At 38.3% G+C, this 13,228-nt stretch overlaps 1 protein-coding gene across 5 annotated transcripts in view; it reads right to left on the reverse strand.

Moving 5' to 3' along the window:
• The window catches only part of astn1 (astrotactin 1), a 714,709-nt gene that overhangs the window by 312,902 nt on the left and 388,579 nt on the right, over positions 1 to 13,228 (reverse strand). For all 5 annotated transcript variants that reach the window (XM_041803561.1, XM_041803558.1, XM_041803557.1 and 2 more), the window contains one exon: positions 105 to 293. In XM_041803561.1, the coding sequence (XP_041659495.1) occupies positions 105 to 293 (189 nt within the window). The remainder of the gene's footprint in view (positions 1 to 104; positions 294 to 13,228) is intronic.

The raw sequence follows: 13,228 nt of genomic DNA on the forward strand, positions 1-13,228 counted from the left end.
CCACACAGTCACAATCACACACCACACCATCATCTCATCTTTGAATCCTGGAGCAGATATCATAACAAAAATAAAAATGATCAGAATGATCCGAAGTGTCCTACCTTTGCTGATGTCCTGGTACTCCAGCCACAGCTGCCTCTGGACCTGTTTGTTGGGGTACCAGATGGTGCAGGACTCCTGGAAGCCGTACACCGCCTCCTGAACAAAGTGGTTGCCGAACTCTCTGAGGATGGAGACAAAGTCGCTCCGCTGCGTCGCCCCGTCCAGAGAATGGATGGCCGAGCTGAAGGCTGTAAGGATGGACGAAACAGTGAAATAAGTTTGCCTCCAGCTTATAATAATAAAAAGAAATAAAGGGGAGTTTATGGGGGAAATATAGTAATATATGTTGTTTACTCAGCTCCATATCTCCTGGTTTACACACTACTTCTTTTCATAAGGTAGGTTGGTTTTATTGTCTCAGCTGTGAGGCTCACAGAGCTGCAGAGTCTCACAGGCTTTATGTAGATCTCAGATAAATACAGAAACCACCAACCGCTCTGCTCCACAGAATGAGGATTTAAGCATGGAGGTATTGCAAATTCCCTGAATACATTCATCTCACCATAAATCTTGTATACTTCCTGAAACAGTTGGACTCATGCATTTCTCTATCAGGCCTTTACACTGATCTGTCTGCTTTAACAGAAACGCCACAGTGATGCACTGCTGCTCATCTTTCCTAATCTCCTCACACTGATCAGACTTTCCCTGCAAACAGTTGCACTTGATAGCAAATATGTTTGAATATCTCAACATCTTAATACAACTATTTCAGCACTGTCTTGCTGAAATAGTCAAGACCTTCCCTGACAGAGATGTTGGATGCTCTAAAACAGTGGTTCTCAAATGGTGTGGCAGGGCACACTGGTGTGCCTTGAGACAAGTCTAGGTGTGCCTTGGGAATCTGGCTGGACCCCTGAAAAAACCCAGAGAATGGACCCTCCCCAGTGGTGATCTATTGATGAGTATGTGTGTTGGATCAGTAGCATTGGTGCTAGCATCCTGGCTAACAGTTACCTCATTGGGCAAGCTATTACTGAGTTGAAATTGGTGTTGAAATTATCATTATTCATGCTACTTTTAACCAAATTAACCAATTTTTCTACCCATTTTGCCACTTATTTTGTCGACTTAAACAATTTTTGCTGCTTTTAAGCAATTTTGCAACTTTTTAAAAATACTTTTGAGCCACTTTTTTGCAACTTTTTGGGAACTTTTTACCACATTTAACCAATTTTTGCTACCTTTTTGACAGTTTTTGCCTACTGTTGCTATTATTTGGACATTTCTTTGACAATTTTTCATAACTTTTTACCACGTCTTAGCGACTTTAACCCTTTTTGCCACTTTTCTGCCACTTGTAACCTATTTTGTCACTTTTGACACTTTCAACCCATTTTTGCCACTTTCTTGCTAATTTTCACTCACTTTGCCTTTGTTTGGCTACCTTTTGCCTAATGTTGCCCATTTTTTTAAATCACTTTAAAACCATTTTAACCCCCTTTTACAACATTTAACCCTTTTGGCCACTTGTAACCAATTTTTGCCACCTTTTTGACACTTTGTTTTGCCACTATTAACCAATTCTTTGGCCCCTTATGCCAATTGTTAACCATTTTTGACTTTGTCTTGCAACTTTTTACCCAATTTTGCCATGTTTTGTTGTCACTTTAACCAGTTTTTGCCACCTTTCAGGCACCTTTTGCCCACTTTTGCACCCCCAGTTGTCTGGGCCCCAGAAACCTCTCCCCTTTATCCCCCCTTATGGGCCACCTTGACTTTTATATTATTTAAAAGTCTATTTTGTATTGATATGAATATGGTGTGCCTTGAGATTTTGGCTTAACCTTAGGTGTGCCTAAAAAAGTTTGAAAACCACTGCTCTAAAACCTCTATCTACTTTGAGCATTGATAGTGCCTTTCTGTGTAAGCTGCCCACATCATAGGCACTAATGCAACCCCATACCATCAGAGATGCAGGCTTTAGAACTGTGGGCTGATAACACTCATGATGGTCCCTCTCCTCTTTAGTCAACAAGACACATCGTCCATGTTTCCAATAATTTCATATTTCGATTTAGACCACAGAACAGTTACATTCTACCTCAGCCCGGAGAAGATGCTGGTGTTTCTGGATCGTGTTAACATATGGCTTCTTTTCTGCATGATACAGCTTTAACTGTCTGTGTGGATGGAACAGCCAAATGTGTTGACAGACAATGATTTCTGGAAGTGTTCCTGAGCCCATGCAGTGGTTTCCAGTACAGAATCATGCCTGTTTTTATTGTAGGGCTGCCTGAGAGCCCAAAGATGACATGCAATCCAATACCGACCCTCAGCCTTGTCCCTTTAACCAGAGATTTCTCCAGATTAACAGAATCTTTTGGTGATATTCATTATTGTAGATCAGGGTTGTCAAACTCAATCACAGCAGGGGCCGGATTCTAGATTCAGGACTTCAGGACTTGTATTTTTTATGTAGTGCCAGCTTTAACATTTGGGCACCCACTGGACACCTTTGAGGTAAAAATGTACATGTGCAATAAAACTGTCATTAAATCAACATACATCAATATTTTTTCTATTTTTTTTTTCCCTAAATCTCTTTAACAACTTCAGACTGGCTCAAAACAACCAAACATTCAATAATTCTCAGAAATGCAACCCTTTAATGCAAGTTTTTTTATTTGAAATATTTATTTTTTTTACTTTGGGGATTATGAAGTCAGAGTTTGGAGTTGAAAATATGAGGTCAAATACAAAATAATTGGTTAAAAAGGTCAAAATATCACTAAAAATAAGAATTATGAATCTTAAAGCTCAAAATATTATATGAGAAGTCAAAATTTTGAGTTGAAATACTCAAAGTATGAAATAAAAAGTCTAAATCCAAAGTTTGAGTCCTGATTATGAGATGCTAAATTGAAAATGTGAAATTAAAACACAAATTAATTTCTTTTCCCACATTCCTGACTTATCTAAATATTTTTACTTCTTATAACAGAAATATGAGATCATCTTGTGGGCCGGATTTAACTATTCCACGGGCCAGATTCAGTCCCCGGGCCTTGAGTTTGACACCTGTGTTGTAGACGGTGCAATATTTGAAGATTGGTGAACCTCTGCCTGTCTTTACTTCTGAAATACTATGCCTCTCTAAAATGCTCCTTTTATACCCAGTCATGTAAACAACCAATTTACAATTAATTGACTTAGTTGCAAAATGCTCCTCCTCCTGTTTTACCACATACTCTTCCAGCCTTTGTTGTCCTGTCCCTTCTTTTTTGAGATGTGGCACTGCCATCAAATTCAAATGATGTTTTTCACCATTTTTCATGAAATGGTAAAATGTCTCAGGGTCAACATGTGATATTTTGTTCATGTTATATAATGAAAACGTATGGGTTTATGAGATTTGATAACCATTGCATTCTGTTTTTTTATATTCTAGACAGCACCCCAACTTTTTTGGAATTGGGGTTGTATTTATTTCTTCCACCTTAGTTTTTTTCTTTCACATTCTTGAGGGGATCCAATGCGATATCTGGTGGTGTTTGTGCAGAAATCAACTGTGGCTCAGTGGTAAGATTGTGGGTTTGATCCACAGCTCCTGCAGTCACATGACCATGTGTGTGGAATTTCTCCTTGTGGGACTAATAAAGGAATATCTTACCTTATCCTTGGCCACAAGATGAGACACTTAACCTCAATATCTTCCCACTGCTTTATGCAAGGTTAGATTAGTTTGGGATTTCTTATTAGTATTTATTTTTATTCCGTTTTCACTTTTTGTGTTCGATTTCAGTTTAGTTTTTATTAGTTTTGACAGCTGGTTTGTTAGTTTAGTTTTTGTTTTGCAAAAATGCTTCATCATAGTTTAGTTTTTATTAGTTTTAGTGTTAGTTTTAGTTTTTGACGGATCAGTGTCAGGGCTGAGTGAGCATCATACATTTTTTTTTAAAACATATGCAAACAGGCTACTCTTCACTTAGCATTTTATTTACTTAATGATGATGTTTGAATACAACTCCAGAGTTAAACTACCACTTTGTGAAGTCTTAACCAATCAAATCAGGCCATTTTACTCTCCCCAGACAAGTCAAACACTAACGATATTTTGTCTCAATTACTATTTTATTTTAGTTAGTTGTGCACTGTGCACCTTATTCCTAGCTCCCATGATTCTTTGCGTGAAATATGGGCACAACTTCCGGTCCTTTCTATCTAAATGGGACTTTGCATAGAAACGAGATGTGAAACGTGATTATTAGAGCAATTTGGACATTAAAATATGTAAAGTTCGTCTGTTCCACCTCAAACGGGAGAATATTATTATTTCTTTGCCCTCTACTAAAGAATACAAAGTGACGACAGTACCTCAGGAAAACTAGACAAGCATATTTAGCTAACTTTATTAGCTTCATATCAGTGTAGCTATAGACAATCATCTTTTGTTAAATGAGTTTGGACACCACCTTCAGATAAATTTCTTGTTTGCGGGGTTGCTGAAATACTCATTCCACCAACTAATCCCTCTTAAAATGTGGGAATTATATTGATAAAACTATCCAGGACTCAAATTGTCAGCTCTTCAGTTTGGTAAATGTCAAGTTTTGAAATAATGATAAATTATTGTAGAAATAATTGCATCCCAAATGCAATCAAACAGTGAACAGCATGTTTAAACACTGTTGTTAAAGACATATATTTCACTTTGACAAATAATTATTGCCACGAACAAAGCAACAGGTACTGAGCATTACAGAAAACATTATTAAAACATTCAGCTCATTTAACTTTAATGAGTTAACAAAAAGAAAGCAGTGTTTACTGCAGCAAATATTTATTTCAGAACAACCACTGTCGATGCTAAATCACTTTAGTAAGCCTTTGGAAGAATCCTGTTTTGCTGTTACTGTACAGAAAAATCCACCCACCTTCATAGCTACAGAAGAGTCCCCAGGAATAAGGTGGTATCAATAACTTACTTACAGCTTACAATAGCAACAGTGCGAACATGTGATTACAAAAATATATCTATATTTACAAATTCGAAGTGAATTCCTATCAAAACCACTGTTGTTTGTAGTTAGCCTCTATCAACAAAAGGTCAAGTGGCAGGCTAACGGCATGAGTACAGATTATAGCACTGGAGAGGATCTTATTTCTCCTGAGTGGGCGTGGCTTCAGCTCATTCAACAGACACGCCCACACCATCTCAGATCAGATTTTACTGCCTCATTTTTCATGATTTTAAAGCTTAATTTTATTAACTTATAGATGTTTTATTGACTGAAATTTGACCTGGGGGTTCATGATACAGTAAACTGTCATACAGCAAACCTAAATACAGATTCATTTTCACTTTACAGGGTCTTTAAGCTGTTTTTAAGTAGTTTTTTGCAGCTGAGCATCAGCAATCCTACATGCCAACAGGTGGATCAGCTGCTGGGAGCAGCTGATTAGCTGATCATTAGCTGATCATGGGAGAATGTGTGTTTTTTTATTGATTTTTTTCCAATTACATCAATATCCATTGTATTTTGACGGCGTCAGAAAATTGTCCCATTCGGGGTGCAGGTGGCTGAGTGGTTGCGTGGACGGCCCGAGTTTGGGTCTGGCCTAGGGCCCTTTGCCGTGCGTCTCTCCTCCGCTCTTGTCCCTGTTTCCGACTCTGTCCACTGTCCTCATCTGTCAAATAGGGGCACAAAAGTGCCTGAAAATAAATCGTAAAAAAAAAAAAAGTAATAATAATTGTCCCATTCACTTCTGTTGTAATCGTATTTTTTTTTTTTTTTTTAAAGACTTATTTTTTGGCCTCTTTCGTGCCTTTATTAGAGAGAATAGACAGTGGATAGAGTCGGAAACAGGGAAGAGAGTTGGGAGAGACATGCAGGAAATAGTGCCATAGGCCGGATTTGAACCCGGGTCACCTGCGTACATGGTGCGCGCCTTAACCACTCGACTACCGGCACCTGTAATCGTATTTTTTGACCCCCTCTTAAAGTACAGGGGACAAATGAGGTGGGCCTTTAAGATGAACTGGTAAGCCTCTGAAGTTTACTGACTGACTAAAATGGTCTTTATGTGTCAGTACTGATGTAACAGTTTGGTCTGAATCATTTCAGTGTAAAAATCTTGTTTATAAGTGTGTGTGTGTGTGTGTGTGTGTAACCAACACTGAAATCCGTATGGAAATGTGCATCAAACTCACAGAAATCGACGAAATCTGTATTGTTCTAGTCCATTGCCAGACCAGTAAAAATTCAGGATTTTGATCATTTTATGCATTTATGTCAAAAATGAAGATTACAGGCTGTTGTCACAAAAAAGGGAATTTTCTCTGATATGGATGCCAATGCTCTCTGCCTGTTTCAAGGATGAATAAGAGTGTGTGCATAAGCATGCTTGCACGTATTTAAGTGGGTGTATATGGGTAGTGTGTATGTGGAGATGTGTTTGTGGGTGCACACACAACCGTGCACACACCCATTTACACACTTGGATACATGCAAGCTTGCATGCAAATATGCAGCCTTCCCTAATGAAATAAAACAACTGAGAGGACCCAGACAACAAGTTTACACCATCAGTACTTTTCAGTCATTCTGTTCATGTGCCTTTGTAGTTCAGAGGTCAGAAAGATGACAACACAGACAGTTTTTTTCCATAAAAAATCCTAAAAACAGCCAATCACAAGGTCACTATGTAAACTGGGTTCATCCCTATTGTCTGGTGATGCTGAAGAGTCCATGTAATTTCTGTCAGACGGTCCTCTGTGCCTCTTAGAGTACTATCAAATCCAGGTTTGCCTCTGTGTATGAACTGTGGAGTTATTGTGGCTGAAACTGAGTATCTGTCAGGCTTCTTGAGCCAAATCTCTTAAAGGGGTTTAGTCATCATTTAGACATATTAGCTAGCAGCTTACTGTTCATGAAGTCTTTCAACCAGAAATGAGCGATTACACGCCACTTCCTCATGTGGGCATGAGCAGGCTAAGGCTCAGTTTTCTGATTCACTCTAAAATCCTACTGATTTTCCTGAGCAGAGGTTATGAACTGATACAACACAGAGGCTGTTTGTTTGTACCTGATAAAGGAGTAAATCAGTATGTTGGGAAGATGAATAAATAATGCATCATGGGAACAGAGTAAAAAAGGCTGTAAGCAATTATAGTTTCAAACATAATGCAAGACTCTTTTTCTTTTATAGTTTTCCTATTTCACAGAAATTTCCCCCAACTCAGTCATCTTGTTCCTGCAGAGAGAAGAGCGATGTTTGATCATGCACTCACAATGTTCCACTAATGAAGACCTGCTGCAGTCCACTGTGAAAAATATGGCAGCCTTTCTGTGCTCTGATTATGGTGATGCAAATGGTAAATGATAAAATACAGCTTAGTGCCAAGCAGAGAAAGAGTGGAGTCAGCAAAGGAACAGTTTGGGATCAGTACCTGTCTATGGCCAAGTCCATGTAGGATTTTGAAAATACACTCAAGCAGCATTTAAGGTCACTGAAAATGTATCTGTTGGAAAACTCCTTCCTGGATGAAAACTTTAACAAATGGTTGGGCTTGTAACATAAAACTGTACCCCGCTTTTTGTCTGTTTAATGCCAATGGCCACCAATGGCCACCAATGGCCACTCAATGGTCATAGTCCCTCTGATGACCACTCAGCAGTCACAGAGTTACTCTGATGACCACAAAGCAGTGACAGAGTTACCCTGATGACCACTCAACAATCACAGAGTCCCTCTGATGACAACTCAGCAGTCACAGAGTCACTCTGATGATTGATCAATAGTCAGAGTCACTCTGATGACCACTCAGCAGCCACAGAGTCACTCGAATGGCCACTCAACAGTCACAGAGTTACCCTGATGACCACTCAGCAGTCACAGACTCACTCCAATGGCCACTTAACAGTCACAGAGTTACTCTGATGACCACTCAACAGTCACAGAGTTACTCTGATGACCACTCAACAGTCACAGAGTTACTCTGATGACCACTATCATACTGTATTTTACTGCTTTAGTGTAACTCAACAATGTTTCTTTGGTAAAATGCCTTGCCTCATATGCTCTTTTGCTCTTATCAATATCAATGTAAATATATCTTAAATTGTGTAATCTATTTCATGTAAATCTGTTGCATATTTCTACATATTATACCTCTAATCATGACTAGTCAGCATTCTTGCACCATACTATCAATACACATGGACTTGTACATACCATAAAGAAATACCTTACATGAGATTGTATGTATTTAAATCTTAATTTGGCTAACTATGACTACATGTAGTCCTTTGTTCTGTCTATTCTGATAACACCTTTTCTTTTTGTGTTTCGGGGAGACCCAGAGTGTCCTACTCCTTATTTATATGAGTATAAATGGCAGTAAAAACCCAGAGGTTAAGGCTTCTTTTTATAGCCCATTTAGACAGCAGATCCCCTGGAGGCACTCTCTGTCCTGGGAGAAACCTAAGCTAAAATGACAGGTTTTACACACAATAGTAGAATATCATGTCTTTAGCATATTGGTATGAAAAGCTCCATCAAGAAGGCCGTGCATTTGTTGCTGCAATGAAATGCTGACTTTAATAAAACAAGTAAAATAAACGTATCTGCTTGTGAATTCACTGACTCAGCTGGACTAAGAGAAGATAAGCTTAATGTAAAAGCATGTTTGATTTGACTAACAAAACGACCATGTGGTGGCTGGATCCTCTCCTAGTAAATATTAGAGTGCAATGGTAATCTATCATTATCATTTCCAGGAGAAGCAGTATTAATATCTCAGCACTCACGCTCCGCTCGCTCTTACTTCTTCTCTAAAATTAAATTAGGAGGCCGCTGAAGTGAGAGACAGAGAGCGCAGGCAGGATGAGCGATGGGGGGGGTTTGCTATCAGATGTAAAAATCAGCAGCTTCGCCCCTCCTCGCCCCTCCGGTGGCTGTTGAAAGATGATGAGCTAAAGTGGGAAATAGGAGTAAAAAAAAAAGTCAGAGGCTGCTAAGTCGCTTGTGAGTGAAGAGGAAATAGAAACTGTATTCTGAGCTGATGCGGCAGCCACTTTCAAACCACGGCGGCACCATTGGAAATGCATTAGAGATGACATGGCTGCATTTACAGTAGGCTGGCTGCACTTATCAGAAGGCAAACTATTTATGAAAGATTTATGAATAATGCATGCACTTAAAAGATGACAAAAATCCAAATTATTAAGTGACACTCTCCCTCCAGCCAGGCAGAATGATTGAGTGCAATATATTAACTGATTCACTTCACCCTGAAACCCTTCCAACAGAAACAATTCAACTTATGTAGCCAGGAATGCAAAAAAAGGAAGATTTATTTCACAGAATAATACATTTAGTCCCGAGAAAGCCGTCAGGAAGTATTCAGTATAATCCCTGATGTGTCAGGGAGCCAGGAGCAGCCTTCAGAAGAAGTATTGCTTGACTAAATACCTATCCACAGTTATCTTATCCGCTGAAGTTTCCATGGCAGGCCTTGTCAGAATGCCTTGGTCTCGCTGTGGATACAAAGCTTTGTGATTTGTGACAGGCTATCAGAGAGACGGCGAAAAAGACAAGGGAAATAAAATGAAATACATATTCCTGTGTGCTGACCTCCTTTCTATCTATCCATCAAACCCTCTGCTTAAATCTGCTTTAATATCCATCATCATATTTGCATGTGACATCCACTCTGTAACTGTAAAAGCAATGCTTTAATATCGAACCAGAAGATGGGATTGAGGAACGAAAAAGGACAAAAATAGGAGCAGGTCTGAAAATGAGAATGTCAGACCTGGTTATGTTTTCTTCTTCTTAAGCAAAACTGTTTGTTTTCTGCACTATTACGTCATAAAATTAATTATTAAACCTTTGCAAAAGTACAGCGGCCCTCCCTAAGCTCTGGTCCCCAACATAATCAGCCACCCTACAAATGTATACTGACTTTCAAACACATAGCCCAAACTGGTGGCCAAAATTTTGTAGCATTTGGGGTCCATTTTGGGCCGTTTTTTGACGTACAAACATGGTACCTCCAGAATACTTAAACTGATGTGTATGTTGTTAGTTTTCCTTTAGCGAATATGCAGTGGTGCTTTTTTAAATATAGTTTTTAAGAATGGAAACATAAGCACTGAACAGAATCAAAGCATTACCTTTTTTAACAGTCCGTTGAACTCAGTTGAGGGTCCTGGGGTTCTTCCCAGGGAATTTTTTTGGACTATCATACTCTATTTTTTACTTTTTCAATTCACCCTACAGACGTTTTGGTAACACTTTACTTGAAGTTTTATTCATAAGACTGACATTATACTGTATAATACCACAAAGTTGCCATTTTTTCGGAAAATTAAAAATAGCTGTCAAAATTAACACTATGTAAGGAGTCAATGTGGGACAGAAAGCATAAATCTGATTTAGCCCTTTGCACCTTTAGTGTCACCACTAGTCCCAGAGATGCTTTTAGACATCAGGGTCCGAGTGCACCACCTGGGTGTAGACAGAGTTGGTCCTATCTCCCACATCAGTGGTTCTCAACTGGTCCGGCCTCAGGACCCACAAGTCTGTCTTACGACAGATCGCGACCCAAGTTTTCAGAAAAAAATGTCAGCAATTCGTGTTTAGTTAATTGAATATGTTGCAGTTTGGAGCATGACTGGACCAAAACACCAAAGAAAAAGGACAAAACTGACAAATTTTATATCCTCTTTCCCCATCATTATTTGTTAATGTTTGCCAATTATCTTTCGAACTTGAGAATTGACTTCATTATCATGGGAAAAGCAGCCATTTACTGCAAGAAGAGGAGATAAATTAGTGAAAATAATGACCAAACATTTAAATTTATCCAATTTCACAGTAAAACAGGGTGAAATGAAAGGTATGCGTGTCTAATAAGGACTTCAGGACTTTTGCCACCAATTTTTTATGACACCCACTGAAACCGCTCCGCAACCCACCTTTGGGTCCTGAACCACTGTCCCACATCCATCAAAATTAACACGTAAAATGCGATGATGTGATGATGATAAAATCAGACCTAACAAGTGCTTAGGTTTATGCAACTGAGTACATAGATTTGTAAAAAGGCCTTCATCTGTCTGTGCTTGCTCTCTGACACTCCCTCGTCTGTCTTTGCTTACAGCCATCTGAATCTGTAGAAACCTTTTTTTCAGTCAAATTAGGTCAATAAAAACCCCTTTCTCCTCCAGCTACTGGAGCTAACAGCATTTGCTGTGTGTGGCAGTAAACTAACTTTAGCCTCCTGTTATGAGGCCCTGGGCTTGGCTGGTCCCTGGAAAGACTCACTTTTTATGTGTACTGCAGAAAACCATTTTTATCCTGCTGTTGTGGAGGGAGAATCATGTTTATCCAGATTTATTTTTTATTTGTCTTGACTCAGCTGTCTCCATAGAAACCCCAGAGCTACATGTCCCTCTGCATCTGTTGGATACTATTGTTAAATTAAACTGAAGGGTTGAGCATTTTTGAAGTGGGCTTGCATAAAGCATTTGTCAATTTATGTGCAGCTACTGTATGTTAGCCACTAGAGATGCCAGTCAGCTTAGCTGCTCTGTAGAGAAAAGGGCAGGAGATCAGGCACGAAAGGTGGACAATACATCACCTCAGATGGAACAGTTTACGGCATTTAATTTCCCTAATTACAATAAATAAAGACATGAATGAAAAGCCGAAAGCAAAATCAGATTGAATGCAGGCATTGCTGAAATAGACGTCACATTTTGTATGTGTGTGTTCAACACAATATGTGTTCAAGCGGTGTGAATCAGGTCAGTTACTTTAAAGGGGGTGAATATTTATGCATCCTTTTACTGACATTAAAGAGTTCTTTTTTTTTTTAATCTGTTTTCGTCAACAAGGCCAAACTATTTTGACCATGGCTGATTTATAAAATTAATAAATTGGTAAAACCTCCAAGGGGGTGAAAACTTTTTATAGGGACTGTATTTAGAAGTCATTCTCTACGTGCTACTGACTGTCTGGTGGCAGCAGAGGTCAAATCACACCAACTTTTATGTAAGTGAGGGGAAGCTTGGACCTCCTTTTTTTTAATTTTGTTTTTTGTTATCGTCCTTAGTAATAGATGCTGTATGACAGGGTGTCAAACTCAAGGCCCGGGGGCAAAATTCAGCCCGTGGTGCAGTTATACCCGGCCCACCAGATCATATGATATTTTTATTAGAACTGGCCAACCAGTACGAGGTCTGCAGATTTCCTCCAGTATAAAAATGTAAACTACCCCCAGATGTTTGTTTTAACATCCTCGTTGAGTCGTAAAAATTAGAAAAAGTAAACAGTAAAAATAACTTGATAAAAGTCAGAAACTTAGGAGAAATTACTGTTTTCTCTAACATCTCACAGTTATGACTAAAAGTTATGGTTTTGAATGTTTATTTCATATTTTAACCTTTAAATCTCATAACTTTGACTTTTATCTCATGTTTTCCCTTTTGAATTCATGATTTTAAATTTAAAATCATATTTTGAGCTTTTTAAACTCATGACTTTGACTTTATCTGATATTCTGACCTTTAAATCTCATAGTTTGACTTTTATCTGATATTCTGACCTTTAAATCTCATAGTTTGACTTTTATCTGATATTCTGACCTTTAAATCTCATAGTTTGACTTTTATCTGATATTCTGACCTTTAAATCTCATAGTTTGACTTTTATCTCATATTTTGACCTTTAAATCTCATAGTTTGACTTTTATCTGATATTCTGACCTTTAAAACTCATAGTTTGACTTTTATCTGATATTCTGACCTTTAAAACTCATGATTTTGACTTTTATCTCATATTCTGACCTTTAAATCTCATGATTTTGACTTTTATCTCATATTTTGAATGTTAAAAATCATGTTTTCAGTATTCTATCTCGTATTTTGCCTTTTAAAAACATTATTTTGACTTTGAATGTCATTTTTTTACCTTTTAAAATCATAAGTTTGACTTTTTAATCTCAGATTTTGAGTCTTTAACTTATCATATCGACTTTTAAACTCAAAATCATTTAGGTTGGCAGTAAGTGGTTAAATATTGACCCTATCAGGCCCTCAGGTTAGACCCAAAATCAGAATCCAGCCCCTGCTGTGACTGAGTTTGACATCCCTGCTGCACAATATGACAACAA

The sequence above is a fragment of the Cheilinus undulatus genome, linkage group 13 (assembly GCF_018320785.1).
Source record: "Cheilinus undulatus linkage group 13, ASM1832078v1, whole genome shotgun sequence".
In the NCBI taxonomy this organism is placed as follows: domain Eukaryota; kingdom Metazoa; phylum Chordata; class Actinopteri; order Labriformes; family Labridae; genus Cheilinus; species Cheilinus undulatus.